Source organism: Panthera onca, chromosome B4 (assembly GCF_046562875.1).
Source record: "Panthera onca isolate mPanOnc1 chromosome B4, mPanOnc1 haplotype 2, whole genome shotgun sequence".
NCBI classification, from domain to species: domain Eukaryota; kingdom Metazoa; phylum Chordata; class Mammalia; order Carnivora; family Felidae; genus Panthera; species Panthera onca.
This window is the reverse complement of record NC_138345.1, coordinates 121,974,842-122,002,800: the sequence shown is the minus strand read 5'-3', so window position 1 is coordinate 122,002,800 and position 27,959 is coordinate 121,974,842. Positions and strand designations below refer to the sequence as shown.

General features: G+C 36.7%; 2 protein-coding genes and 1 non-coding gene across 6 annotated transcripts in view; all 3 read left to right on the top strand.

Moving 5' to 3' along the window:
- The window catches only part of NUP37 (nucleoporin 37), a 42,205-nt gene extending 37,854 nt beyond the window's left edge, over window positions 1-4,351 (top strand). For both annotated transcript variants that reach the window (XM_060656596.3, XM_060656597.3), the window contains exons 7-10: window positions 904-1,085; window positions 1,575-1,625; window positions 3,480-3,573; window positions 4,085-4,351. In XM_060656596.3, coding sequence (XP_060512579.1) covers window positions 904-1,085; window positions 1,575-1,625; window positions 3,480-3,573; window positions 4,085-4,198 — 441 coding nt within the window. In that variant the 3' untranslated portion in view covers window positions 4,199-4,351. The remainder of the gene's footprint in view (window positions 1-903; window positions 1,086-1,574; window positions 1,626-3,479; window positions 3,574-4,084) is intronic.
- An 11,024-nt stretch (window positions 4,352-15,375) lies between these two features.
- On the top strand, window positions 15,376-15,481 carry LOC132660418 (U6 spliceosomal RNA). Its single transcript, XR_009601769.1, has one exon. It is a non-coding gene; the product is annotated as a U6 spliceosomal RNA (small nuclear RNA).
- Window positions 15,482-17,289: 1,808 nt separating this feature from the next.
- Window positions 17,290-27,959, top strand: part of WASHC3 (WASH complex subunit 3) — a 47,215-nt gene continuing 36,545 nt past the window's right edge. The window contains exons 1-4 of one of the 3 annotated variants that reach the window (XM_060656600.3): window positions 17,290-17,434; window positions 18,010-18,108; window positions 24,598-24,663; window positions 26,759-26,866. In XM_060656600.3, coding sequence (XP_060512583.1) covers window positions 17,384-17,434; window positions 18,010-18,108; window positions 24,598-24,663; window positions 26,759-26,866 — 324 coding nt within the window. In that variant the 5' untranslated portion in view covers window positions 17,290-17,383. The remainder of the gene's footprint in view (window positions 17,435-18,009; window positions 18,109-24,597; window positions 24,664-26,758; window positions 26,867-27,959) is intronic. The other 2 variants (XM_060656601.3, XM_060656599.3) reach the window with 2 other exon arrangements.

Sequence of the window (27,959 nt, the reverse complement as noted above, 5' to 3'; positions counted from 1 at the left end):
CAACAACTACTCATGCACTTATATGTTCATAGCAGTCTCTTTACCTTAATTCCCACAAATGGGTGTCCAAATGCCCTTAGTTCTTTGAGTCTAAGAAACAATTTTTTTTCACATTTTAATATTTTGTAAAATTGAAATTTGTCTTATAACTATTTTTACATTGCTAAAGTATTTCTTAGGAAGGAGGGATAGGGGAAGCAAGCAAGCAAGCGCCTCATTAGCCAACATCTTTAAATCAGTACTATTTTAGAATTAAAGGAAATATTGAAGTAAGAGTAACTGCGATTTATTCAGTGAGTGGCTACAAGGTGTCAAGCACTGTACTGGGTGCTCTAGAGCTATTACTCATTTAATCAACACGTGATGCTGTAACTATTCTTATCCTCACATGATGCATTCTGGAAACGAGAAAAGTGCCAAAGACTTGTAACTTGGCCAGTCATTCAGCTTTTAGGTGGAGGAAGCAGTCTTGTCCCCAGGCCTATCTGTGCTCTTTACACCATGCTGCCTTCCATTCTGGAAACAAACTCACATCACATAAGGATATGTAACACACACTATGTATCTCTATTGAGAAATACACACTTAGCTACCCTTTCTAGACAATATAACTTAAAGGTATAACTTTTCCCAGAATGATTCTTTGGGCTTATTTTTTCCTGATAACCATACCTCATCATTTAAAATTGTACCCAATGTTCCTGAGTCTTTCTTTTGCCAGTATTCTGTAAGCTTTTTTTTATTTTTGATAGAGATTCTTAAATAGGCTTCTCCTGTTTCATTTGCATTTGATGTCCCATTTGTAATATATGCAAATATTTGCATATTACTATGTAATATTGAATTTCTGCCTCAGATTTGACTAGTGAATTAGGTGAATTTTTTTTTTTTTCTATCTTACAGCTGATGGTTGCAGAGAAGAATGGAACAATCCGGTTTTATGATCTTTTGGCTCAACAGGCTATTTTATCTCTTGAATCAGAACAGATGCCATTAATGTCAGCTCACTGGTGCTTAAAAAACACCTTCAAAGTTGGAGCTGTTGCAGGAAATGATTGGTTAATTTGGGATATTACTCGATCCAGGTACTTCCTTAGTATATTCATCTGTTGCTTACTCAAAAAGTCACTATTGCTAAATGATCCATTGAGCCATTCTTGTATACCTGAGCCTCACTGTAGAGCAAAAATAAGTCTCTCTTGTAGAGGGACCAGTGCTACAGCTTTTCACATAACAGAGATAGATGCCCATGCTTTGCAGATTTACTTTGAGAGTAACCCAGAAAGAACAATGCAAAGGAAGAAATCTTAGACCTGAGCAGTATTTACTTATGCTTAAAAAAGAAGAAAAAAAAAACTGATCCTGTTGAATTATGGTGTTCTGTAACAGCTCTAAATTATGTCTATGTTTCTATCATATTTCGTTTATGTTAATCCAGTGCTTATTTAGAATTTTATCACAGTTTAAGTACATTGGGTATTGTATCCTCTAAAGAGAAAATACCTTTTAAATCTTAAGTTCCTCTACTTGAGACCAGCATATGAATCCATAAAATGCAAAATGTTACCTTTTAGTTATCCTCAAGATAAGAGACCTGTCCACATGGATCAAGCCTGCTTATTCAGGTAATGTATGATTTTTGTTGGAGCTGTATTTGGTTTTTTTGAGTTCGGTTACTTTGTTGCATGCTGTGCCCCCAACCTGGAATACTTTGCCAGTCCTCTCCTTTGTACTGAGTTGTTTGGGGGTGTTTTGGGTTTTATTTGCTGACTATTTTATAAATGGTTATTTTGCTTTCCTAACTAAGTCTTCGCTTTTGTCTTTTTGTCTGGGTGAGGGAGTGATTTGTTTTCCAATATTTTCTTTGAAAATTTTTATGAAATACAAAACACATTACCACTCCACTAATACCATTACAACGATTTGGAGTATATACATCCTTATTGTTTGTTCTGATAAAGATATAAACTTCATTGTTGTGCTTCAGGTGAGAACACACTATATTATATATCTGTGACTTTTTCTCTACTTGTATTAATATACATGTCTCCCTTGTTCTTACTGATTTTTGCATAATATTCCATTGTATATTTATTATGTTTATGTATATTTATGTGTTTTATGTATATTACCGTAATATTTAATATTAATAAAATGAATAAATTAACAAATTAATGTATTTATTAAATAATATTAATATGCTAGTATTGCTATAAGATACCATTGTATAATATATTATTGTTATTGTTTATTATGTATATATATTCCTTTGCATAATTCCATTAGGGTGATTTTAGCTTCTAGTAACATGAATACTAACAGAATAAAACCAGTGGAACATTTATTATATGCTATATTTCATAAAATCTAAATGACCCCCAATAAAATTCTAGAACTTAGGGACACCATCATTTTTTGTACACCTTAGAAAAAACTACATTCGATTAAGTGTAAGAATGCTATAGATTGTAAGATACATTCTGATTTCAGAAATGTGAGCATATCACAAGAGATGTGATGCTTCGGACAGAGGCAGTCTCGAGATTGGCTTAGTAGCTCATCAGCGCCAACAAGTTCAGACCTTTCCCTCTGCCATCTGCAGTGGCAGGGCTTTGGGCTTGTTGCTTCAACATCACAAGACGACTGCCAGGGTTCCATGCATCAGGGCCTCATACAAGCTTGTCCAAAGAGGAGAGGAAGGAACACTGAGGAATTGCTGCCATTGCCTTCACTCGGTCGTGTCTCATCCCTTGGGATCAAACACACTGCCAGACGTAGTTGGGGTTCAATTAGCATGGAAAGGGGCAGAAAGGCTGTTGGGCAAGCAACTAGTAATGTCTGCCCATATAAAAATACTAACTAGACTTAGGCTTTTGGATTTTTTGCTGTCATTGTTTATCAATGAATTCTTTCTTTTTTCTTATATCTTCCCCATGCCCTTATGGTAGTGCTGAGCATGTTGCTGGAACACTTGTTGATTCATTAATTCATTGTATTTCAGTGTCTAGGATATCTTGAAACTTAAGCTTAAATATCTATTCTAGGTGTTTGTATCATCCCAAGGAGTTTAAATGCATGAATTTATTGCTAATTGTACAACAAATGTCAGTAAGAACAATAAGTGTTGTTTTTTTTTTTTTTTTTTTTTTAATGTATTGCACTGTGAAATATTTTCTGTCTGTCTGATACCTTGTTTGTATCTCCTACCTCACTGTCGGCCCTTTGGTTATAAGAAAGGAACTGCTAACTTTGTGTAACGTTAGAACTTAACCAACTAGCACATGGTAAGCATTTAATAAATATTTATAAAATGAGAAAATATTTATAGCTAACTTCCCTGGAATTTCCAGTCTAACTGTGAAGCTGTATTAACAAATTTAGACTTCAAAATTATTGGTTTTATGCAAAAAGAAATAACTTGTTTTAGAAAAGCTTGTAGTTATCTGTAGAATACTATACTTGTTTTTTTCTTTTCTTAGGTGGTCTACAGTTAATGAGAACTTGTTTGCAACCACTGGTTATCCTGGCAAAATGGCAAGCCAGTTTCAAATTCATCATTTAGGACACCCTCAGGTAATGTAGAGTTGTTTTGTGGCATATATGTTTCTACATTTGTGTTTTTTACTTTTCTACTTATAGCCCCCAAATTTGTAATATGTAACTAAAGACATTTGTGAATGTCTTATCTGCTCAAATTGGTTGGAAAGAGAAAGCATTTTTTAATGTTTAAACCACCAGTGGTAACAGACACTTTGCCAGTATTCACGTAAGAAGAAATTTATTTCTTCTGTTTTATTTCCTTCTTCACTTAAATATAATAATTTTGCTTGTTTGCTTGGTTTAGGCTACAAAAATGTTTGAATCTAAGCTACTCCAGTTACTCGTAGATTATTTGTATCCTTCATTCTAGCCAGCTGCAAAAAATAATGTGTATTTCACTTATGAGGGAGCATATTTTTAATTCTGTTTCTGCTACATTAAACAAAGACAAGTTAGCAATGCATTTCTTATTTTTGAAGGGTAGTTTTTACTTATTAACTTTGGTGATCTATTGAGTTTCTCTAATTCTTTACATATATTGTAGCCTGTCCTCATTGGTTCTGTAGCCGTCGGATCTGGCCTTTCCTGGCATAGAACTCTTCCACTGTGTGCAATTGGAGGAGACCACAAGCTGTTGTTTTGGGTAACTGAAATGTAAAACAAATTTTCTTTGTACCTTAGATGCATAAACTTTGTATTTTTAATACATATTTTGGAGAACTCCCTATTTTTATATCAAATATACTGTAAGCTCTAGTAATGTCCCAGTTGTTGCTTTTGTTAAATAAACTGTTAATGGTTTGAAAAATCATTTTCTTGCTCTGTGCTGTATATGTGCATGTATGTGTTTAAAAACATACATTTTTTAAAATCATCTTTCAAGACTATAATTGACTGAGCAGCTCCAGAAAAGAGATGATTTTATCACAGATTATCCAAAGTGTATCCTGTCCTCTATACTTTGAATATATGCTGTTTTCCTAATTCTCAGAGATGCAAACATTTACAAAAGGAAGAAAATGTCTTTCCTTTCAGTGTTACTCTGGAAGTGATCGAATGTATATGTGTGGGTATATGCATCTTTGTTAGCAGTTTATATGTGTAAGGGTCTTACAACTTCCTCAGTAATTATAAAAGATTATCATTTAACTTAATACAAAGAATGATTTTCACTTTCTTAAAAATGTGACTGATTGACTCAGTCCTGTTGACTTTATACAAATTTCTTTTGACTAGACATCTCAACATTCTTAGAACATCTGGTGTATGGGATAAAGCTTACCTTGCAAAATGAATTATAATTAATATCTTTAACAGCCTCTGCCTGTTATGAATCTTCACCATTTTTATCAAGAAACTGAGATGTTTCTGAGATGGCACCTAGTGGCAGTAAAACAGCGCTGATAGCACAGGGCCTGCTTGGGATTCTCTCTCTCTCTGACGCTCCCCCATGCTCGCTTGTTCTCTCTCTCTCTCTCTCAGAATAGATAAACTTAAAAAAAAAAGAAAAGAAAATTAGCTTTACGAGACAAGGAAATGTTGCAACTAATTTTTTTAATGCAATGAAATGTTTTAATCATGTAGATATTTAAACTATTATGTGCTTTACTGATGAAAAAATGCATAGTATACCAATTTCTAAGTCACTTATTTGATATAATAAATTGTTACTAAATAATAGCAGTGGTTTCCTTTACCCCTTCATAAGCGGATTGTAACTTAAAAAGGCAAAGGTCAGGGAATTGGGACATGTTTCCTTTTAACAGTCTCTGTGATGGGACAGAGAACCCTAAAAGCATTAGGGTAGATCAAAGAATTTGTAAGAATTTTTCATTTCAGGATGTGTCCCAGATATAAGGAATACATATTGAGATGTCAGATTGAGCCAGTGCATTTGAAAATTGTCTAAGGACGTTGACTTAGGAATTGAGTGGGTTGTTATTAAGGGTGGAGATTGAGGGGAGCCTGGGTGGCACAGTCAGTTAAGCGACTCTTGGTTTTAGCTCAGGTCATGATCTCACAGTTTTGTGAGTTAGAGTTCCACATCAGGCTCTGCGGTGGCAGCACAGAGACTGCTTGGGATTCTCTCTTCTCTCTCTCCGTCTCTCTCTCTGCTCCTCCCACACTCACACTGTTTCTGTCTCTCTCTCAAAATAAATAAATAAACTTAAAAAAAAAAAAAGGATGGAGATTGAAAAGTATGTTGGCCTTGGATTTTTGGGTGTCTAAGAAATGGGTTGTTTGGAATAAGGGCTTACCCAAATATGAGTTATCTGATGAAATTACCCAGTAGCACTACTGCCTGTTAGGGGAACCTGTCTTGGGAAAAGATAACCCATGGTGGTCACATAAATACTAAATTTATGCAATTTATGCCGAGAAGCAGGAAGTGTTAACCCTTAAAGAAAGCAAATGGTTGTTTCATTTATAAATTAATATAGTGACTATAAGACTCAAGTCTCAAGAAATGAGAGGGATTTCTTTATCCCTTAGCTTCAGGAGTGGTATTCATGTTATCCTGAGTAAGCATTGTTAAACTTTACTATGTTCAATTACTTTAAATGGCATAATGATATTCTTTTTCCATAGTAAATTTTGTTCTTAGTAAACTATGTTTAAATTAGACTAACACAGGAGGCAGTGTTCAATGGAGAATTAGTTATTGGTCATCACTTCTAATTTCTGATAAATAACATGAGTTCTGATTTTGTGTATGTGTATGTGTCCCAGTTAGTTTTAGTTTTTCCATGTTTGTTTATTCTAAGAGGGTTTTTCTTCTGCTGAAAATAAGTTTTCCTCAGGATTGCTTCACTTACAAATATTGTGGAAAGGAAAAAAAAGTTGTACTTGTGTTCTAAAATTCTTATTATTTAGAGATGTTGAAGCAAAAGTCAGGATATCACAAATCTGCAAGATGTCAGAATTAAATCCTACTCTTTCAAAATGATGGAATCATAAGTCCCATTTTATTTTTATGATTTGGCTTGTACGTTGTGAGTATTTCAATGTCTCTCCCATGCCAAAACACAAAATCGTACACCCATGCACTCCAATTTGTTTCTTTGGTAATTTGTGACTACATATTGACACTGACCTAGAAATGTTCCTGTTGCTGTTTTAAATCTCATGTCAGTGGAGAAGAAATTGAAATCTGGTTTGCACATTTGTGTCTGGTTTTTTTGTAATTGTCCAAAATCTGACATTGTCCCAGAAATGCTGATTGGTAAGTTATGAGACAGTATTATACCCAAGACTGATTTCTTAGGAGAGAACATGTATTTGCTCCAGATTATTCCTCATGTTTCTGTAGCTCAAAAAGTTAAACTCAACCCAACTTTATGTGATACCAGTAATAGCCTTAGATTTGAGCCCAAATAAAATGTGCAAAGTAAAAATCACCATTATGATTGTCCATTTCCACATATTCCTCATGAGAGCATGGTCCAGCCTCAGAAGCAGCATTCTGTTCCAATATATCTTTATCAAGCTGTCGGTGTGCTTAGTAACAAGGACAGGAGAGAACACTCTGTTTCTTTAATCTAACACCTTGCTGATTCAAAAACATTTATTTTAACAGGCATTGAAAAGGAATTTCAAAACAGCTAACATTCGTTTCTAATTATACATTTAAAGAAATATGCCTTTTAAAACATAGGTAGAAGTTTCCTTTTGTTGCTATTAACATGACTTTAATTTATAGCAACCATCTGTTAACTAAGCACAGAAACACAACAAAATAATTAGGATATCAGCTTTGAAGATCTCCTTTCAGAAAAGGAAAAACAAATACACATTTGATGACATATCCATTACTCAAACTCGACATAACCAATTTCTTTTGCATGCATGGACACAGACTTCATGAGAAATTGAAAGCACTGAATCTCCTTTCTGACCTTTTCAGCTGTTCTTTGAACTACCTTAGTAAAAACAATTGTTGCCCGTATGTTGGATCAAGTTACATTTGCCTGGAAATTTCTTTGGATCAGCTTATTTCTGTTTAACTGATGTGTTTGTTATATTGCTATTTGCCTTCTCAACTAATTTTTAACAGAATACTCTACCTTGGGACTTTTACATAAGTTTTTAAAATCCATAAGAACAAGGGTAAGTAAAAGGAGAGGCCACCAAGTTTCTCCGCCTTTGCAAAAACAATTTGAGTAACCCAATAGATTTAAAGATGTATGAAATAAAGCATTTCTACCAACTGCATGTTTAGTGCTATATTGAGTTGAGTGCCTGTGTCTTTATAGTAAAAGACAATAAATGCTGCTGGTATGTTTGCTTCTTAAACACAAAACTTTGGTCTTTCTTATAAGCACAGCTGTTGTTCTATTATTGAGCCAAATCCAGACAAGATTAGACTCTGGCCAAAATTAAGGTTAATCTCTGCAACCATCTCAAGTAAGAGCTTTCCAGTGCTGTTTTAGGAAATCTTTATTTTGGGGACAGTGTATAAAGGAAATAAGCCCCAGACAACTAGCCTCTCAAGAAAGCCAGAGGCAACTAGTCATAAATTATGCCACAGTGATAAAGAAGTTGGAGGCTGTCTAAACAAATTAGTTCATTTTGGTTCATTTTTACTTAGACTATAGCTGTAAGAAATGATTCTCTTAGTTGACATTAGTTTAAACCAGACCAATAGAAGTTATTATTATTAATTTTTTTTTTAAGTTTATTTCTTTGAGAGAGAGTACGAGTAGGGTAGGGGCAGAGAAAGAATCCCTAGCAGGCTCCACGCTGTCAGCACAGAGCCCAGTGCAGGGCTCGAACTCACAAACCATGAGATCATGACCTGAGCCGAGATCAAGAGTTGGATGGATGACTGAGCCACTCAGGTGCCCCTAGAAGTTATTTTTTACTTTTTTTTTAATTTTTTAATGCTTATTTATTTTTGAGAGAGAGAGAGATTGAGAGACAGAGCGTGAGTGGGGAAGGGGCAGAGAAAGGGAGACACAGAATCTGAAGCAGGCTCCCGGCTCTGAGCTGTCAGCACAGAGCCCAACATGGGGCTTGATCTCACAGTTCGTGAGATCATGACCTGAGGCAAAGTCTGGTGCTTAACAGACTGAGCCACCCAGGCGCCCCAACTAGAAGTTAAAGAACTTTTTTCTACCATCTTTTCTTAATTAGTATTTCTTTGGTTAATTGCTAGTTCTTTCTTCCACTAGTATTAACTAAATCTAGGTATTTATTATGGATAAAATAACTCAGGTATATTTTATAGTAATTATTGTGTAAGAACTCACTTTAGTTTTCGACTACAATTTTTTTTTCATTAAGGTTTAGACTCTGGAATTTAAAATACTTTGCCAAATGTTATGTAGGGCTGATTCTCATGTGAGTGGGACACTAGTGCCTCAGGCTGTGTTGTGAACAGCTAATGAGGCACTTCTCTCCCAGTTGCCTTTACCAAGGAGAAATCTGTGGAAATATCTATCCCTCACTTGCAATCTATAGAACTCTAGTAAGATTTCCCTGGCACTTTATTTTGAGCAAGTACAAAACCTGGTCATATATGTAGCTGCTTCAGAGGTCTCACCCCTTCCTGGACTTACCCACAAATACATTAGATCCCATGGAGCAATTCTAGATTCTGTCAGTGTTTTTGACCTAGTCTCTTCCCCATCATTCCATCTACCTGCCACAATAAGTTATGTTCTCATGTATATATAATCTTTACAAAACCCTGGGTCTTGCTTCCCAACCTGTTAATGGCAAATGGAAGAGTATGGAATTATTGTAAGGCTTCTCAGTATTCATATTCCCACTATTAAAATCCTTTTATACCTTTGAAACCATGACTTCCTGGGGTCCTGAAATACTATAAACAGCTCCAAAAATCAAACTTGCCCACATAATCCTAACAGACATTGATTTCAAGTGTTTTACTAATAGCCTCTTCCTCCACCAAAATGCTGTTAACAGGTAGGAGGAATACGCCTCCAATGAACTCTTCTCTCCAATTCAGTGAGATGGCTTTGAAGATCTCATTCAGAAATCTTGAGAGGGTTAAAAAGTTCCCAGATACATCAAGGTGTGCCTGTCATCTCGATATCTATTATGTGACCCCCAGATTTGGCTCAAGTTCAAATGAGAGCCAGAATACTTCAACAATTCCTGCAACAACAGATGTTGACAGGGATGCGGAGAAAGAGGATCTCCTTTGCACTGCTGGTGGGAATGAAAACTGGTGCAGCCACTCTGGAAAATAGTATGGAGGTTCCTCAAAAACTTAAAAATAGAACTATGGGTCCCTACGACCCAGCAATTGCACTACTAGGTATTTATCCAAGGGATACAGGTATGCTGTTTCGAAGGGACACATGCACCCCAATGTTTATAGCAGCACTATCAACAATAGCCAAAGTATAAAAAAGCCCAAGTGTCCATCAATGGATGAATGGATAAAGAGGATATGGTATATATATATACAGTGGAGAATTAACTCCGCAATCAAAAAGAATGAAATCTTGCCATTTGCAGCTATGTGGATGAAACTAGAGGGTATTATGCTAAGTGAAATTAGACAAAGACAAATATCCTATGACTTCACTCATGAGGACTTTAAGATACAAAACAGATGAACATAAGGGAAGGGAAGCAAAAATAATATAAAAACAGGGAGGGGGACAAAACATAAGAGACTGTTAAATATAGAGAACAAACAGAGGGTTGCTGAAAGGGTTGTGGGAAGAGGGATGGGCTAAATGGGTAAGGGGTATTAAGGAATCTACTTCTGAAATCATTGTTGCACTATATGCTAACTTGGATACAAATTATAAAAAATAAATTCTAGAAAGTAAAAAAAAAAAAAAAAAAAGTTAATTCCTGCCTATGTGACCTATAAGAGGCAAGACTTTCTAAAGTAGGATGTATTGTGGGAAAACTAATAGAACCTAGCCTGGAAAATAGAAGGGAGTAAAATCCTATTTTGAATGAAAATTTGGGATTTTAAGATGAATTTCTCAATATAGTTCACCATTTCCATTTAATATTCCTATTTTAAATCCTCAACAATGTATATATTCACTCAATGGATATTAAATGTTCAGCCACAATCATTTGGGGTTCCTCAAAATTGTTTTCTATTAAAAAAGGCTTCTCATACTGGAAAATATTGTGAACCACTTTCCTAGACTGATTGGCTCATACCTTCTGGCCCTGTCATTTTTTAAAGGATAATAGCAAAGGTTCTAACAAGATCATTTTGGACTCTAGAAACAAGGCTACAAGAAGAAATGTTGATGTTGAACTTCCAGAGTAGTGTTAAGTGATTTTATGTGGTTGTGATTCAAAATAACCTGACCGCTTTAAGAAGTCCAGGTGCTGAGTCATTTACTGAAACAGCCAGGGGAGGTTAATTAGAAGCAGCTGATTGTGGCATCGCTTGCTTTTTTTTTTTTTTTCCTTTTTTTTTTTAAATAAATTGAGAGGGCTATTCTATGAAAAGGCCAGAGTGCTATAAAAGGTGTACAAATCTAAGTAAAGACTCATGACTGAGGCCTACTCATTTATACTCCCACCAATGAGGAAAAAAAGCTGACTTAGTAAATTTAAAATAAAGTACCTTGGCAATATAAGAGTCATAATGGTCACTTCTCTTTTTTCATATTTATTTATTTATTTTGAGAGAGCAAGAGAGCACACACACATGAGTGGGAGGGGGGAGGGGTGGGGTGCAGAGAGAAAGAGAGAGAGATTCCTAAGCAGGTGCCTCGCTGTTAGCAAACTGAACACTTAGATCATAAACTGAGCCTAAATCAAGAGTCAGACACTTAACCAACTGAGCCACCCAGGTGCCCCATAATGGTTGTTACTTCTAAGAAGAGTGACTGTGCATGACATTTTTCTCTCCTATGCTTTTTTTAAGTTTTCCATGATAAATAGTTCCCTTTCCTTTTTTTTTTTTTTTAATGTTTATTTATTTTTGAGAGAGAGACAGAGCACAAGCAGGAGAGGCAGAGAGAGAGGGAGACACAGAATCTCAAGCAGATTCCAGGCTCTGAGCTGTCAGCACAGAGCCCGACACAGGGCTTGAACCCACGAACCACAAGATCATGACCTGAGCCCCCTCCCCACCACCTGGCACCCCAGTAGTTCACTTCTATAATAAGTTCTTTTTTTTTTTTTTTAATGTTTTATTTTTTGAGAGAGAGAGAGAGAGAATGAGCACTGGGGAGGGGCAGAGAGGGAGGGAGACAGAATCTGAAGCAGGCTCCAGGCTCCAAGCTGTCAGCACAGAACCCGAGAGAGGCTCAAACTCACAAGCCATGAGATCGTGACCTGAGCCAAAGTCAGATGCTTAACTGAGCCACCCAGATGCCCCATAATAAGTTCTTAACTTAAAAACCAGATAGTAACTAACATGTGCATGGCACTGTAAATAAATGGAAACTGGCTTCTGATCTCAAAGAAATTACAGTGGTTGGCAATACACCACTTGGTCACAAAAAGATAATGGTAGCGTGTGCTAGGTATCAAATGAGTGATGAAAACAAGAAGTGTTGTAAGGAATGAAAGAAGAGAAATGGCATCAACTTCTAAGTCAGGAAAGTTCCTCTGAAGGGGGCTGCAGTGCATCAGGGGTTACTAAAACAGGAAGTTTGATTGAGAGTGTGGATGAGGAGTGACTAGACACACCCCTTCCAAATACCCTCCCCCCCCCCAACCACTTGCATAGCCATACAGCTGCTCCTTCCCCTCTGATCACTTCTCAAGAAATTGAATGAGACTGTAGACTCAGGAGTAGGGTGCCTTGCTGAAACTATTACCTAAAATCCACATACTGAAAGGTGAGTATTCTCACTATTTTCTTAGATTCTGTATATGTCTTTTTAGCATCCATCACTAATTGTGATGGACCAATTAACTATATATTTTTTAATTGTCTATATTCTTGAGACTCTGGCTTTTGTGACCTCAAGAGGAGAAACTGCCTCTTCCGGGGCTGGCTAGTTCCTAAAAATAGTAAAACAACTTACTTGGAAATACATTTTTCCTATGTAAACCAATCAATCTGGAGCCCTTATCTAACTCTTATACACCAAGCCAACATTCCCCCTGCCCTATATCAACTCAGGGCCAGGTACAGACAGCTACGGGCAGCTCCCATGCCTAAAAGCTCACCAGAATCATTCACACTAGCCAGGCCAGTCTTCAACTGCTTCCTCTGCCCTGCTTTTCCTTTCCCACAGAAACCCCAGTAAAGACTCTGGCCTATGCTTTCCCCTGGCTCCTGCTTCTGTCTGCCTCCTTATCAAAATCTCGCATTTTCCTGTGGCCCTGTGTGGCATGGTGTGCCCCCTTCTTTTGGGAAATGTAAGGAATAAACTCTCAATAACATTACTCTGTCATCACTTAGTCACCTCCATAAATTAAAACCGGTGGGTACAAATGCAACAGTGAGAGCTTCCCCCACCGGCCCCTTCAAAGAAAGCAGGATCATTACTAAGCTATTTGCTGTTTTATTGGGGATGACTAACTACCTTTAGATCTCTTCTCTTGAGGTGGCTTTCTAGAGAAGAATCCAGTTCCCTGCCAATAGGCTATAGGCCTACAACTCAACTGAGTCTGGAAGTTTGAAAAGGCAAAACAATTAAAAGAAGTAGCCAAGACATTTAATTCTTAACAGATTTGAAATAATTAGGCTAAAATTCCTTCACTTAACCAAGTCCCAATAGATAATTTGTATCACTTCATGAGCGATGGGGTGGAGAGAACAGATAGGAGACATTTAATTTTATTTTCCCACTTTTATGAACAAACATCCCACCCCTCTATTCATCCTGTAGCAGAGCAGAAAGAAACGCAAAAGAAAAATAGGAACCAAATTCTCCTCGTTCCACTTACCTAAGAACTTATCCATGATAAAACTAAATAAGTTATTTTCTAGTGATCTGTGAAAACAAACTTGAAAAATTCTTAAGATTTTTTATTGAATGGATGTATGCAGGTGATATATATATATATATATATAGACATATATATAGATATATAGATATATATCTGCCCTTTGAAATAAGTATTCATTATAGTCTACTTGTTTCACTGCCTCCAAAATTCACTATAGTAAATGAAACCTGGTAATACATTTCCAATGAAAGCCTGGAGGAAGAAGTATATACTTCAGAGGATTTCTGGCAGTTGGCCAAGACTTCTAGCTACAAATTGTTTGTAGTAGTCCTGGAAATTCAGTTATTAAACTGTGAATGGCACTGCTTATCAGAAGCTGTGGATGACTGATGAACAGTAATCATCAGGGACCCCAGGAGGCAGAGAGAAGCAGCCAGTCTTCTTTCTGTTAACTAAAAATCACATCTAGCAGTACATTTGTCTTTTTTTTTTTTTTTTAAGAAACCAAACCAGTTTGAAAAAAAATTTGTCACCTGGCCGACTGAGAACAAGTTCATGTTTCTGTAGTTCTATACCATCTGTATGCATGCCTACTACTTACAGATGACATACATAACCATAAAGTGACTGTCTGGTTTTTTGGTTTTTTTCCTATCACTGGGAGCCTCTCCTGGCTCTGAAGAGGAAGGCTAGGCTGGCCAGTTGGGGACTGTGCTCAAGGGTGGCTAATTGAATGAGTTTACTCAGAATTATGAGTGCGGTCTAAATCAAAGATCAAGTGGAAGATCAAGTACGATATGGAAGCACAAGGGTCATTAGGCCCAAATGTCATTTGACAGATACTTAAGGATTTACCTTAGGTCAGTCATTGGGCCAGGGCCTTACTAGTGAATAAGGCAGAATCTCTGCCTGGAATCAACAGTCTAGTAGACATTTAGGCAAACAGGCAAGTATAAAATGTGCTAAGATTAGGGAGCCTGGGTTGCTCAGTCAGTTAAGCGGCCGACTTCAGCTCAGGTCATGATCTCACAGCTCGTGAGTTCAAGCCCCGCGTCGGACTCTGTACTGACAGCTCAGAGCCTGGAGCCTGCTTCAGGTTCTGTCCCTCTCTCTCTCTCTCTGCCCCTCCCTCACTCGCACTCTGTCTCTCCCTTTCCCAAAAATAAATAAGCATTAAAAAAAAATTCTAAAATATGCTAAGATAAAGTGATCCGGAGGATGCTAGAGAGGCATATATTCAGAGGAACAGTTAGCCTAATGTTGGTAGATCAGCTTCTCTAAGGATAGGACAATAAGGCTTTTGCTACTTGTTAGGATGAATAAAGATGCAAGAAAACCTCTCACATCTGTTGTAATGATGACCAGATAAAACAAAAATCATACTTTTCCATGGGGCTGTTGGAAAGCAGTGGATGGAATAAGAGCTTAATGAACTAAATTCTATAGAGATGTCTGGGTCTAGAGGGACAAAAACAAATCACTTAGGTCTACATCCCACCCCCAAGGTTGTTAAGAAAGCAGCAGTAGAGAGAATACACTAACTCTTGCACATTCTCGTGGTGCTTGGATTCCTGAGCCTTGCTGAAGTCAAATACAAAGGTGAACCAAAATGTTCTGAAACTATAGACCATTCCCCTCTAACTCAAATATTGACAAGATAAAGAGCTCAAGCCTTTGCAGGAGACCAGGAGTTGGGCTAATTGCAAGTGAACTCAATCTAATTAAAACTATAGCCTAGCACCAGTTCAACTCAAGTTTTGAAGGAGTTCCTCACTTAATCTCCATTGTTCCTTTTTTTTCCCCCCACCATTTCCGGAATAAAAATTAAAATTATGTAACATCCCCAAATGTAGACAATATAACGCATAATCAAGAAAAAGCCAACAGAAGCAGACATAATAGCTGAACCAGATATGAGAATCATTAGATAAGAACTTGAAAGTGACAATTATAAATTAGTTTTAAAAAATATATACAGGGGTGCTCATTTCGGCAGCACATATACTAAAATTGGAATGATACAGAGAAGATTAGCACGGCCCCTGCGCAAGGGTGACACACAAATTCGTGAAGCTTCCATATTTTTGAGGACTTTAAGATACAAAATAGATGAACATAAGGGAAGGGGAGCAAAAATAATATAAAAACATAAAGGGGGACAAAACATAAGAGACTCTTAAACATGGAGAACAAACAGAGGGTTAATGGAAGGCTTGTGGAGGGGGGATGGGCTAAATGGGTAAGGGGCACTAAGGAATCTACCCCTGAAATCATTGTTGTACTATATGATAACTAACTTGGTTATAAATTTAAAAATAAATTAAATAAAATGGTTATACACACGCACACATATATACAGGGCAAGATGGGTGCAGAGAATTTCAGGAGAAAAATAGAAACTCCTAAAAATGGACATTCTTTAGAACTGAAAAATCTAAAAAATTCATTGGATAAGTAGTTTTATAATAAACTGAACACTAGAAAACAAGGTATCAGTAAGTTTGAAGGTAAGTCGATAAGAATTATCTACTCTGAAAGCACAGGGAGAAAAAAATGAGCAGAGCATCAATGAACTTTGGACAGGGTCAAGTGATCTAACATACATGTATTTTGGAGTTCCAGAAAAGAAGAGGAAATGTGACAGAAAAAAACTTTGTTTTGAAAACATAATGGCCAAAAAATCTTCCAAAATTTAAAACATCAAACCACAGATGTGAGCTCAGCAAATTTGAAGAGGGATAAATACAAAGAAAATTAAATCCAAGTTCACAGTATTCAAACCGTTGAAAACAAGGATAAAGGAGATGAGAATAAGTAGGAGTTAGGCAGGGGTGGTCAGGGAACAAGTGAGATTGTTCTAGGCAAAGGAGACAACATATTTAATTCCCAGAGCAATTCCTGGTTTCAAGAACTTAAAGAAATTTGGGGGAGTTAAATGGAGGGAATAGTGAGAAGTGAGGTTAGAGAGGTGAGCAAGAGCCATACAGAGGGCCTTGTAAGCACATTAAACTGAGAGAAATGAGAAGCAAAATTATATCCTGTGTAATATAATCAGGTTTGTCTTTTAAACAGTCACTATATGGCTACGATATGTTTCAGTTAGAGCAACACAGATGGAGGCAGGAAGAGACTATTACAGAAACCCAGGCATCAGAGAATGTTGGAACTTGAGATGTGGCTGTATAGATGGCAAGTTACAACGAAGGGGATCACATTTTGGTTTGGTGGCTGTTCCTAGGTCCTGTAGGTGCTAAGCTGAACAGTCAAAATCTGAGCCAAGATCTTCAAACCCCTTGATGCAAAATTCTGTCCAGGTGTCTGTCTGTTGCACCTTTTTGATGATTTAAGTGAAAAAAACAAAAAAAAAAACAAACAAAAAAAAAAACAAAAAACACACTTTCATCGGTTTTTGCCTCACTTGTAGCATTTGACATTTTATTTCATGTTTAAAGTCCTTAGGAAACAAGTTTTGTGTCCTGCTTCAGGGCATTAACCTCTCCAGCGCAGCAGGCTAAACCTGATTCAATCTTTGTATTCCCCACAGGACCTAAAGGAGAGTACCCAGGATTTAGCAGGATTTTAAAAATGTATAGGTTTTATTAACGAATGACTTTGCAATTCATATGACAGGACTAAGCAGGAATAATCTTACCCAGACTCAGTGTTTTACTTTTTTTTTTTTTTTTTTCTTTTTACCGCCTTTTAAAGACTTTACTGCTAAACCTACAGTCTTGCCCCACCCCGCGCGGGCCTTTGCGTCTGACGTAGTCACAATCCCGATTTGAACTACCAATCCCAGAATGCCGCGCAAAGAGCCGGGTTCTACGGGAGCAGCGGCGTGATTGGCAAGCGGAGGCGTTTCCTTCCGGTGGGAAGGGCCCTGGAGGCGGGGACTAGGGGGAGGTGTTTGGACATTATTACCGGGTTGGGCGGGCCCGGTCTGGGAGGGGTTTGTGGGTGAGCCCTGGGTCCCCCGCCCGCTGAGGAGATGGATGAGGACGGGCTTCCTCTCATGGGGTCAGGCATAGACCTGACGAAGGTTTGTAAACGACCGAGTTGAACTTAGGCGACCTGGGAGGAGGATGGGGAAGGAAACTTCGGTTCCCAGGGACACACCACCTCTCCATATCCAACCCTGTCCCTGGCCCCGGGCCTCTCTGGTCCTGCCCTCGGGAGGGAAGAGTCCCACAGTTCACCTTAAAAAGGGGTCCCTCCTGATCCGTTTAAAGGGGTGGTGTACTTTTTCTGGTCTTTGCTTCCCGTATTAGGAGTCGCTCTACGCTCCGGTTACACGACGGCGATAGGAGCAGGTTGCGACCTCTAACCCTACCTCTTTTATATGGCCGGCAAGTTGTGTGTGTTTATGTGTGTTGCCTTTTATCTGTTAAAGTTCACGTTTGTGAATCCAAAGCGCATACTCAAACTTTGCGGCTTCTGTCATCAGACGACCCACCCCAAAGTTTAGGAAAACGAGCTAGTGACTATTCGTAGTACTTAGAGTAACTCATATAATACAGCAAAAATGCCCCGTTATTATTATATATAATTGACGTCAAAGGGTTTGCACGGTGTACTTCCTCCTGTACAAATCATGTTTGTTTTTACATGACACAGGTGCCAGCTATTCAACAGAAAAGAACGGTGGCATTTCTAAACCAATTTGTGGTGCACACTGTACAGTTCCTCAACCGCTTTTCTACAGTTTGTGAGGAGGTAGGTCTGGTGATACTGGTTTAATGAGGAGCCTAGAAATCATCTTGTACTTTTGGAGGTGGCAAATGAGTAAAACAAGAACTAGGTACTCATGTACCATGACCTCTTGTCATCCAGTTATTGGGATAACATACCTTAAATCCTCTTTGATTCTATATCATCAGTCTTGCACCCCACCTCTGCTGAATTAATTTACTAGAGGCCTTTGTGCGATAGTTCAGTAAGGCTTATGTGCCTAAAGAGAACAAAAGGAATAACAGGGTTTCACAATTGAAAACATTTTTTTTAATTTTGAAATTTTACATGTTTTCACCAGAGATGTATATTTTTACGTACACATAGTTTTCAGTCTATATTAAAATTATTTTACATTTCTTGATCCAGAAGATGGTTGGGGAAGTAGCCTCGAAACATAACTTCAGTATCAAATGTCATTATGAAAATAATAAAAATACTTCCAGCAAATGACTTGTGAAGTGAGGACTGAGTACCTAGTTTAAGGATTAGATACCAGATTCAAGGAGCCCTGTTTTTTCTTAAAAAGCTAAAAAAAGAGAATGGGGGAAAAAAATGGGAACCCTGGGTTGAAGTTGGATTTAAAAAGGAGAAAGAGGAGTAAAATGAGATCATACACAAGTGAGTCACTAAAAATAGTATCTAGTTCATTCGGTCTTATTTATAAGGTATAGCTTTAGCAAGTAGTTTTTGTTACATGTGTTGTTATTAACAGAAATTGCATGGAGACAGGAAAACTATTTTCATTTGTGTAACATCTTATTTTTGTCTAGTTAACAATCTCTAGTCAAAATCTCTTCTGCCTTCTCACTAAAACAAAAGAAAGTGAACTATGATGATAATCGATAGAGTAAGAGACGCAGTTCGTTATATTTTATCTAAGCACCAGAGGCTAGGCGCTTGCTTCCGGGAGTTTTGTCTCCTACTGCTGCTTCTCTAAATGGGATATAGAATTGACTGACTAAAGAGCAGTAAGCCAAGGATTTAGTCCTTCACTTTTTATACCAGGGTAGGGTGGAGAGAGACAATTCAAGGATCGGTAGCAGACAGGAGCAAATACTCCATCCGCATGCTCCTCCTCACCAGGTTAAAAAAATAAAACAACCAGCAAACACAGCTATGAGGGCAACTTGATTAAGCTGCCCTGAGGCAGGGATAGCCCCTCACCTTTGTAGTGCTTAACAATTTTCACTGCCTAGGAAGTGAGTGCTATTTACTGAAGACTAAATCCAATATAACAATAATCCTGTCTTGTTTATTGCTTGCTTATGCATTACCAGAGCCTCCTGATTCACTCTTTAACCCCCTCTGTTCCTCTCTCAACTTTCCCTCAACTGTTTTGAGTATTTCACTATTCCCTAGCTCTTCCCTGAACCCTAGAGAAAAGCTTGTTGACCAAAAACTCATGAAGTTTACAGGTAGTTTATCGCCTTTTTCTCCTTAATGGGTGGTGGTCTAGGGTTGACTCTAGTGACTATAACTCATTATTTACAATTCATATTTTAGCAGTTTGGATATTTATGTCAGTTATAGACTGTTGGCTTGGTGTGATGACAATAACTAATATTTATTGTGTGCTTACCCTGTAGGTATTGTAGTATGAGCTCTACATGCATTTCATCATCACGGCCCAGCCCTGTGAGAGAGGTCCAATTATCTCTTTTTTAGAAATACAGAAATTGAGATGTAGAAAGATTTAAATCATTTGCTTAGTCATTTATTCATTCTTTAGGCATGTATTTGTTTACACAGTATTTATAGCTGCGACTGTTACTCTAACTTACCCACACTCACACAGCTAGAAAGTAACAGACTTGGAGTTCCAGCTCTGATCTAATAACTGTAAAAATCAAAAGCGTTTCACTCTTCTGTTACGTTGCACCTTCCGATCTGGGTAAGAGGCATGTTTACATCATTTTCAAGTGAGAGACTGCAATGAGCTATTCAAAATTTATTTTTTAGATTTGTATTCTCTTTTTTGTTATGCCATATCCTTTGATGTTATGTCTTTTTCGATATGATATGATATGATATGATATGATATGATATATATTCCAAGGACATAACATATGTATTCAAACATCAAATGCCATTTTTTTCCCGAGTTAAGATCAATGTGATTTTTCAAAATGGGTTGTCATTTGTCAATAGCACCTGTTAGACCTGTATTCCTTGTTTAGTTAAAGCCTTACGCAAGAGCCAAAATGACTGTTTTCCTGAGCAAAATAGGAAACTTAGGTGCTATTTTTTGAATTGGAAATGAACGGGGGGAAAAAGAAAACCTGGGAGTTTTATCGTTGTTGTTTTTTGTTTTTCATATAATCTGGTTTGAACCAAATACAAACTGTAGCAACTTCAATCACAGCTAAACTCAAACTGGAATTAAATTTGAAACAAATGATAAGGGCTCTTTCTTCATCACTAATACTGGTTTTGCAGTTCTCTAATAAAGAGAGGAGTGAAGGGCAGCCTGGGTGCCTCAGTTAGTTGAGTGTCCGACTCTTGATTTCAGCTCAGGTCATGATCTTATGGTTCTTGAGATCCGCAGAGCTTTCAGCAGAGAGGGCGGAGCCTGCGTGGGATTCTCTCTCTCCCTCTGTCTCTGCCCCTCCCCGGCTCCCTTTGCATGCTTTCTCTCTCTCAAAATAAATAAATAAACTTTTTAAAAAAGAAAGAGAAAAGTGAAAAACTTAACTTTTAAAAAACTTTCTGGATACCAGAGTACTTTATAACTCTTCTAATGACTGAAACCAGGGTAAGGAAGAAAGGTTGGAAGCCAGAGAAAGGAAAGTAGTTGAATCAGACCCAAGTTACAAAGTTCTTTCTTCACAAATCCCCAGTAAGCATTTCTATTCTGGACACTACTCAGAAAAATCTTATGGTGGCCCATCGGGTGTGCAAATTTAAAATGGGATGGGGTAGGAAGTGCAATGTAAGTTCTATGCATATCATAGATAAAACTGAGCAGAAATTTAACCTTATAATGAATTTTAAAGTCAAAGGTATTCTGTAAACAGGGCAATCATATGTGTTATTTTGACTCAGACTTGTAACATGTGTAGAATACTGAGTTTTTAATCATTTTTTAAATATTCCAAACTGGTTTTTTTCTAAATTCTTTAAGAATAGGGAAAAATGCTGGGGATTCTCATATAACGTAACAAATTTTAGAGTGCTTACCTTCTGCATCCAGTTTTTAATCCCACCATCAGACTTAACCTTCAAATAATCTTGCTTAAAAACTATATTTACTGCTACAACTTTTACAACTGCTGGGTTTAAGTGTCAGATGAAGCTTAATAAAACCACTGATTGCTTCCCTTTCTGGCTTATAGGAGATAATCGACCCAGTGTGATATACCAAGGGATCCATTATTTTAAAACGTTGTTTCTCTTTTTGAGACCTGGATATGCAAACTGGATATTTTACAAACCTGAAAAACCACAGTATTTTATTTTTGTTTCCATGTTCAACTATTAACTCCATATTTATTTCATCTTTTTTTTTTTTCACTTTAATGAAATGCACTTCTTTAGAAGTAGGTGGGTGATAAATCAAGAAATTTTCAGTTTATCTGACAAACTTCAGGTACCTTGCAAATTACCCTGTTGTCCCAAATCAAGGCATTTCAGGTTTGCTTTAAATCCTTATAAAGATAGGAGTGCCTGGGTAGCTCAGGCTCAGGTCATGGTCTCAAGGTTCATGGGTTCTAGCCCCCCATCGGGCTCCGTGCTTAGGGCTCTGTGCTGACAGCTTGGAGCCTGGAGCCTGCTGCAGATTCTGTGTCTCTGGCTCTCTCTGACCCTCCCCCGCTCACGCTCGCTAGCATGTTTTCTCTCTCTCTCTCTCTCAAAAATAAACATTAAAAAAATTAAAAAAATAATTCCAGATAAATAACATCTATTTTAGAAATTAGATCAGAATAATTTGATACCTTTTTTTTTTTTTTAAAGCACAGTAGCATCTTAGTTTTTGTGAGAAATGGATTGATTACTTACTAGATTTGAATAACAAAATTTCTGTCTATGCAGTGCCTGGGAATTTTCCATCTTGGTGTGCATATTTTTAAATATATATATATATATATATATATATATATATATTTTTTTTTTTTTTTTTTTTTTTTTTTTTTTAAGAAAAGTTTTAGGTTTACGGCAAAACTAAGCAGAAAGCATTGAGTTCCCATGTGCTCCTTGCCTCCCAGAGTTCACCGACCACAACTTCCCCCATTATCAACATTCCCATCAGTGTTGTACATTTGTTACAATGTACACTGACACATTATCATCACCTAGAGTCTATGGCATCATGTTCTAACAATGTATGATTCTTTCAAACAATGTAAAAATTCTTTCTTTGAAAGATAGTTACTATCTTTGTATCTCGATTTGGAGTGTTTAAGTTCAGATGCTTTTACTTGTATGAAAACTCAGTTTTCTGTTCTTTAAAATTGGCATGATAATCGTTCCTACTTTCTGCATTTGGTGTGAGATTTCAAATTTTTTTTTAATGTTTTTTTATTTTTGAGACAGAGAGAGACAGAGCATGAACGGGGGAAGGTCAGGGAGAGGGAGACACAGAATCCGAAGCAGGCTCCAGGCTCTGAGCTGTCAGCACAGAGCCGGACTTGGGGCTCGAACTCACTGACCTTGAGATCATGACCTGAGCCGAAGTCTGAAGCTCAACCGACTGAGCTACCCAGGCGCCCCTGGTGTGAGATTTCAAATGATACATTGCATATACGGTGTAGCATATAAGGTGGATGCTGGGGCCTTTACAATGCTGGTGATTATTGCTTAAAAGTACATTTATATGGGGGCGTCTGGGTGGTTCAGTTGGTTAAGCATCCAACTTCAGCTCAGGTCATGATCTTGCGGTTCGTGAGTTCGAACCCCACATCGGGCTCTGTGCAGACACTCAGAGCCTGGAGCCTGCTTCAGATTCTGTGTCTCTCTCTCTCTCTACCCCTCCCCCGCTCACAGTCTGTGTCTGTCTCTCTCAAAAATAAATAAACATTAAAAAAAATTTTTTAAGTGCATTTATATATCTAAACAATTTTTAATTCATCTTTTTCTGTATTCACTTTAATCAAACCAATGCATGTATTTATAAATAAGCTAGAAATTATCTCACTTTACAAATTAATTTGTTGTAGGATTTCTGCAGTTACTAAGCTTCTCTATAAAATACTGATGAAATCTGCATAAAATGTAATTTTCATGATTTCCAGGAAAACACTTATAATTTGGAGAATTCATTCATATGTTTTGTAAACCAGTATTTGTATTTACATTAAAGACTTATATGAACAAATGCTAGAAATCAAAGTTAAAAGAAATGAAAGCTTTGAGTGCCATTAAAACTAGATTGTAATGTTGGAACTAAACATTATAAAATAAAAAATTATTATAGAATAAAAAATTGTAGCTTTGTAGATACCAGGATGCTCGTCTTAAAAATGTCTTGTGAAGCTCTAACTACGTTGTGACTGCATTGCAGTTTTTTTTCCCCTCTAAATGTGGGCAAAATGACCATTGCTTGTAGTGTTAAAATTCTGCTTGGGAGTTAGTCAGGATCTTGATAATAACCCAGAAAGAAGTCAGGATGCTGTACATCTGCCAACTGTCAATGGGCCAACGGCCTTGGACTAGGTCACTGAATATAATAATGTTTAGGTTTCGGGAGTTTTAAATAAATGCTCTTATGGATCATATTTTATGGTGTTACTTTTACTTGTGTGGCTATGTATAGTGTATATACACACACGGGTAATTTAATTCTACAGAATAACTAGAGCATGGTAAGCGTTTGGTTCTGTTTTTATCTTGGATTTTGATGGTAGGTTGATTCCTTTTGCTTTTTAGTACTCTAATTTTTTCTCTTTGTTTTACTTCTTTCCAACATGAACTGCTCATCTTTTAATTTCATCTTCTTTTAATTTTCAAACTTAAAAAATTTAAATTTGGGACTAATTGTATATACTTAAGTGTTTAAGTAACTTATAAAGGCAGATCTTGTTCCAAGCTGTCTTGGGCTAATTTTTATTCTTCTTTTCTATGAAGAATTCCTTCATTCATCAACAAATAATTATTAGACTCCTGTTAAGTATCAAGTACTGCTCTGGGCATGAGGGATATAGCAGTAAACAAAAAACTCTGTCCTGGAAGAAGTTTACCTTCTGATTCCAATGATTGAATATGGCTCTGATGAGTTTGATAAGGCTGAAAATATAACTTTTGCTTATCTGTGAATATAATTTTATAAAGTAGCCATGAAGCATGCTAATGGAGGTTACAAAAATACTTACTTGAGCTCCCATTCCTACTCATGTAAGTAAAAGTGTAGTATATTAGAAAATGACTAATATTTAAACCATCGTGGGTTTGTTTTTTTCAAATCTGCCCTTTGTTAACCCTTGTTAACAGCTCATTTCAGTCAGACTTTGTTCTTTTATTCTGATCTTTCTTTTCCAGAAACTGGCAGACCTTTCTCTTCGTATCCAGCAAATTGAAACAACTCTAAATATTTTAGATGCAAAGGTTTGTATTTCTGAATAATTTATAGTATAAATTTTCTGCATATACCAACTTTCTCAGTCATACTTAACTTTAATTAAATTGGGAATGAATTCAATTTAGCTCCTGCATCCATGAGGTGGTACAGTGTTTTGTGTTTGTTTTTAATTCATTATAATTGCAAAGGAAATGATACTTACTATGAACCATTACCTGAGTCTGTTTAAATATACACATGAATTGAAATTTCTTTCATTATTCTAGTCAACAGCATGTGAATAACATGTTAACAAATTGGGCTGGTTCTATATAGTTCATTTGATGGAAAATTCATAATTATCTCAATAGTAATCATTTGATAACACAGTACAAATTAATAAAAGTTCACATGTCTCCAGAGCAAAATTTGGAGAAAATATCACTATTTTCTGTATTCAAATATATTGAATGCTAATGAAGAATACCAGTTTTGAGGTCAGAAATTACACAATAGAACTAACAAAAATAGAGTGTTTTGATTTGAAAATGTGCAGGTTTTGTGTTTTCCCTGATTATAAAATACTGGAGACATGAGTATATTTTTGTGACTTTGTCCTTTTTCAAAAAAAAATTGATCTGAAAAAATGCTTATTGAATATTTATGAGGAAGTAAAATGGCTGACATCTTTAGCATAAGGATTAGAATGTCTAGGTCGTACTTTCTACACCATGTGGACTTCAGCCACTATATTTCTCTCAGCACGTTTCTGTAGCTTGGAAAATTTAGGATACCTGGCCTTGACCATGTTCAAGGTACTCTCCTAGCAGCCATACCTACTTATAACTATTTGGGCCATAACCACTATGCTAAGTATTGTCATCAGTCAGCAGTTCTCAGTGAATATTGCTGTTTCAGACCTTATTACCATTGGTTTTTTTCATTATTCTTCATTATGAGTATGTGTCTAATTTTAATGTTTGGGCAATTCTTGAGTTAGAATCCATGGTCACAAGTTAAGTTACTGTGTAGATAAGTTAACTTTAATCATTTCCATAACCTTAATTATTTCCATAACCATAAAATTAATCCCTAAAGTCAGCCAAACATCTGACAAATATCTATCACTGATATCAGAAAGAAATCAGAAAAGTGGGTTGGCGTGGATCTTGCAGATCCAGCCTGAAATATATAACCACTGACAACATACCTACCTTTTGTATATGAAAAATAACACATTTTAGTAACATTTGGTGATAAATGCTTAAAGAAAGAAAAAAAAGGGCTGTCAGTCATTAAAATGTGATGACAAGAGTTTTGTCATTTCCCAGATCGTTCAAATTTAAAATGTGCTGCAAAGGACTTTTTGTGTGTGATTGTTTTTGTGTGTGTGTGTGTGTGTGTGTGTGTGTGTGTGTGTGTGTTGTTTTGTTGTTACAAAGCATGTTTAATAAAAATCTTTTTACAATAACTTTGTGAGGTAAGTTTTCTTATCCCTACTTTACAGGGGAGAAAATTGAGGTCTAGGGAGATTTATAGAAGGTCACATAGCATGACTTAAACCTACACAATCTGACTCCAAAGCCCTTGCTTTTTATTCCTTGCACTAGGATCCCTTACATTTTTTAAAAATAATTCCCAGGAAAAGAAGGGCTATAAGCTAAGTTAGATTAATGATAAATTATTCATAAATATTTTACTTGTGCATGACTTTCACTTTTAAATAGTTAATGGCATGGAGAATTTCAGACACCAAAGATGAGATTTTACAAACCTTATTTCTATAGTTTTAAAAACTTAAGATTGCTATTTAAAACACATACACCTAGGGGCGCCTGGGTGGCTTGGTCGGTTAAGCGTCCGACTTCAGCTCAGGTCATGATCTCACGGTCCGTGAGTTTGAGCCCCGCGTCAGGCTCTGTGCTGACAGCTCAGAGCCTGGAGCCTGTTTCAGATTCTGTGTCTCCCTCTCTCTCTGCCCCTCCCCTGTTCATGCTCTGTCTCTCTCTGTCTCAAAAAAAATAAATAAACGTTAAAAAAAAAAAAAAAACAAAAAAACCAAAAACACATACACCTAGAAATTTACGGTGTTTAAGCGGCTAATCTTATCCTCATATACCAACATTAATTTTCTTTTCTCAGTTGTCATCTATCCCAGGCCTAGATGATGTTACATTTGAAGTTTCTACTGTAAGCGCCACTGGTATCACAAATGAATCACATTCTGAAACCACTGCAGAGAAATCACAGGTAAGTATTTGAGTTCCAGGAAACACGAACAGTTTGTCTTGGTTAAACCAGATAAACCTAGCAGCAGGTTTGAAGGAAGAAGTTAAATGAAGATGTAAAACTTTGAATAGTAAGATTTTAAACCCCTTAAGATTGAAAATGAGGTTTGAAAAGAAGTGAGCTGTTTTATTGTTATTTTGAAGGGCTCCCTGAAGTTAATATTTTCCTTGCCTATGAAAGAGAAACTATTTATAGGACTAGAAAAAATCTCGAGCATAATAATATTCTTCAAGTTCATTGTGGACATTTTTCCTACATTATTATAATAATTGTACTTTTAAGATGTTTTATTATAAAACCTTTCAAACACACACAATAATACAATAGTACAGTGAATACTTAAATGTCCATTACCCACCCTGATTCTCCAGTAAAGATTTTGTTACATTTGCTTCATCTATCTTTTTTGTCACTTGCTAAAGTGAATCCTGGGCATCATACCATTTCACCACTGTGTAACTCCTTGAGCATCTCTGGAAAGTTCTGGCATTTTCTTGTATAACCACAATGTGTTTATCATACACAGTATAATTAACAGTAATTCCCAAGTACCATCTAACCCCTTGTTACTCCAGGTATGCTCCCGGCACCAGCAGCATGGGCATCACCTGGGGGACTTGTCAGCAACACGGACTCTCAGGCTCCATCCCAGACCCGTTGAATCAGAATCTGTAGCATAATAAGATCCCCAGAGGATTTGTAGTCTCTCTCAAAATTTGAGAGATACTGATCTATAGATACCACGTATCTAAAAAGTGTGGGTTTGGAGTTGATTTGTTCAAATCAGCATCCTAGTAAGGTCCACACTTTGCATTTGGTTCTTATGTCTTAATGTTCTTTTATGCTCTGTATACGTTTCAATTTTATATTACTTTTTATTTCAAGGAATAAAAATTCTCATTGCTGCAGAACAGACGATCTCTAGTGTATCTCAGTGGGGTATTAAAATTCAAAATAAAATAATCACTAAAATGGTGATCTGTCTAGTGATACTGAACAAATAGACTTCTTATCTATGTGGGATTCTGCATTTGTATGTGGAGATACTTTTCAC